The sequence below is a fragment of the Sinocyclocheilus rhinocerous genome, unplaced genomic scaffold, assembly GCF_001515625.1.
Source record: "Sinocyclocheilus rhinocerous isolate Xijiao unplaced genomic scaffold, SAMN03320098_v1.1 scaffold1201, whole genome shotgun sequence".
Classification (NCBI taxonomy): Eukaryota; Metazoa; Chordata; class Actinopteri; order Cypriniformes; family Cyprinidae; genus Sinocyclocheilus; species Sinocyclocheilus rhinocerous.
The window spans coordinates 111,455-114,458 of NW_015654059.1; the positions used below are offsets into that span (position 1 = coordinate 111,455).

General features: G+C 36.1%; 1 protein-coding gene across 3 annotated transcripts in view; it reads left to right on the forward strand.

Moving 5' to 3' along the window:
• Positions 1-3,004, forward strand: part of LOC107716667 (hepatocyte growth factor receptor-like) — a 55,690-nt gene that overhangs the window by 40,201 nt on the left and 12,485 nt on the right. For all 3 annotated transcript variants that reach the window (XM_016523170.1, XM_016523172.1, XM_016523171.1), the window contains exon 11: positions 1,899-2,117. In XM_016523170.1, the coding sequence (XP_016378656.1) occupies positions 1,899-2,117 (219 nt within the window). The remainder of the gene's footprint in view (positions 1-1,898; positions 2,118-3,004) is intronic.

Below are 3,004 nucleotides of genomic sequence, written 5' to 3' on the forward strand. Positions count from 1 at the left end.
AGGTATTTGTTTTAATACATAATGTACTTAAGTTGGTTATGTTCATATTATGTATAGGCTTATTGCATTATGTATTTTAAAAATGTTGTTCAATACAATCATGTAATTTGTTGGTTTTGATATTTTATTTGAGCCACTTATTATTGCCTCATCATTAGTTTATATATAAATAGTCATACTAAAGCCTGGTTTTCACTTAGATCTGTTTGTTACTAAAAAATGTCAGATTAATCAGTTGTCAAAATAATCAGTAGATTACTGATTATTACCTCAAGCGTGTGACGGAAATGTTACGCCCCTTGGCATACTGTGATGCCGTCTCCCAACAGGACGAGACAAAACCAATAAAACCCATTACAAATGAGGCATTGGTTGCATCCAGTGGGGACATACTAATTACTGATTATAATGACTTATACTGTCTTTTTACGCGTTGCGTTGCGTATCGCGCTGCAACTTTATAGAAACAGCCTTTGTGCCACAGGCGCATTGTAGGCTACTGGTTCAGGAAACAGTCCTCATCCTCCATAAAATGTGCAGCACACATCTGAATATTGGGGTTGAACTGTTCTGGAACAGTGCTGTAAATACAACTTAACCGCTGATTTCTAGTTGTGTCCTCTTTTGGAAGGCCAAACAAAGTAGTTTCTCTTTCACAACGAAACACACAGCGACTCCACAACATGGCAGCGAGTGTGCATGTGTGGCAAGACCTGGCAGGGCTGGAACCACAGCTGGCAAGTGAAGTCTTCGAGTTGTAGCTCATGCATAATTGCATTGAGTCAGATCTTCAATCTTACAAAGGTTCTTTGTCCACTGGCCTTAAAGATTCTGATGTATGCTATGTAAGATGATGAATCTCACATCTGGTTTGAAAAGGTTATATACACCGTTCAAAGGTTTGGGGTCTATATGATTTAATATTTTTCAGAAATTAATACTTTTATTCAGCAAGTGTACATTAAATTGGTCAAAAATGACAGTAAGGACATTTGTAATGTTACAAAAGATTTCTATTTCAGATAAATGCTGTTCTTTTGAACATTCCTCAAGAGCCCTGAACAAAAATGTATTACTGTTTCAACAAAAATAGTAAGCTGCACAACTGTTTTCAGCATTCATAATAGTAAGAAATGTTTCGTGAGCAACAAATCAGCATATTAGAAGGACTTCTGAAGGATCATGTTACTGGAGTAATGATATTGAAAATTCAGCTTTGCCAACACAAGGAATAAATTACATTTTAAATATATTAAAATAGAAAATAGCTTTTTTTTAAATTGTAAAATATTTCACAGTATTACTGTTTTTACTGAATTTTGATCAAATAAATGCAGTGAGCAAAAGAGACTTCTTTCCTACAAACCTACAAAATCTTACCAACTCCATACTTTTGTACAGTAGTGTATGTGTAGTGCATGATTTTGTATGATGCCATTTTTATTGCTTCACATTTCAAATGAAGGCTTTAAGGTATTCAAAAGTTGCCATTTTCATAAATTAATTATGAAAACGTATGGAAATATCAGAATTATGTATGATTGCATACTTTGGCAGAGATCCATTCTCTGAAACATATATACAAGATATTAGTATTTGCCAAATGCATAAATGTGACTGTAATGTAAATGTTTACATTTGCTGGATGTTTTCTAGAAAGCCTCTGAAATATGAACTTAAGTATGCTCAGTCATGTAATCACTCCTGAGAAAACTTGGCCCCTGGTTAAACACTTAAGCCTTGTAAAAGTCTTACATATGAAGATGCTTTGCTCCTAAACAAACAAAAGATAAAGTGATTTGGCCACACAAAAGAATCTAACATGCCTCAGCATTGACTTTACACAATTGTAATGAGAGAGATGGCTAATATTTGTGTTTGTCTTTTTCTGTGCCTAGACCTGCAGTCATGATGAGGATAAGCGAAATATCCTTTGTATCACACCCTCTCTGAAAGGCCTCAATGTTCAGCCTCCAGTTGCCACAAAAATGACCTTTGTGTTAGACGGTTTCTCCACTGATCAGTATGACCTACTGTATGTTGAAGACCCCAAGTTCGAGGAGTTTCAGAAGCCCACAGTTACACCGAGAGGCAACAAGAGCATTCTGGAGATTAAGGTGAGTACTTGATCTCAGACAAACACACATTCACAGAGTGAATCACATTGCTCATTGAATTGGAAGGAAACGATACTGAAACAAAACAGGAAGTTTAGTTTGTTTCCCATCTTGCACCTCCATCTTTCACATTGTTCTCGTCCCCTTAAGGTTACAGCCTCTGACACATTGATGGTGAGATCCTTTGCCCTGGTGAGGGTAGGCTGGTGAAAAAACCCAGCATTTTTAACAATGAAATATTAGAGTAGACTTTTTTTCCTGAAACCGCCACTCAATAGTCAAACGCAGCTGTTGTGAAGGGGAGGGGTGAGAGGGGTCGCGTGAGATTCTACTTTTTCTTACCATGCGAGACCTCAGCATCAAATCGCTCCGTACCCCTCTCAGGACCCAGATACACATACACAGACACACTAAGCATTGTGTACTGCTCAGTCTCGTTTAAAGCCGCTATATATTCAATAATGGGCACAACAGCAGGCTCAGTTTAGCTTAATTGTCATTAAACTGCCCTATCACTCAGATCATGCACTTTCATTCCCATGCAGTCTGTTTGTTTAGATTTTGCAGCTTGATACTTAAAACCTTCTTTAGGGAAATAAAATTGTACTTGGCAGGACTGCTGACGCTCAAGGGGTTTATCAAAATGTCAGAGATTGTGAGTATTACTGGTGCCATTGGAGAGTTTGCCTGGAAGTTTGCTCTTTTAAGTGTTCGTTTTTTAAGGAAGTTTTTTATTATTATTTTAATTGTACAAAGTCATATTGTTTAAAATTAAAATCAAATAATTTATTTATTAATATATTATTTATTATATTTTACACACGCACATACACATACACACACACACACACACACACACATATATATATATATATATATATATATAT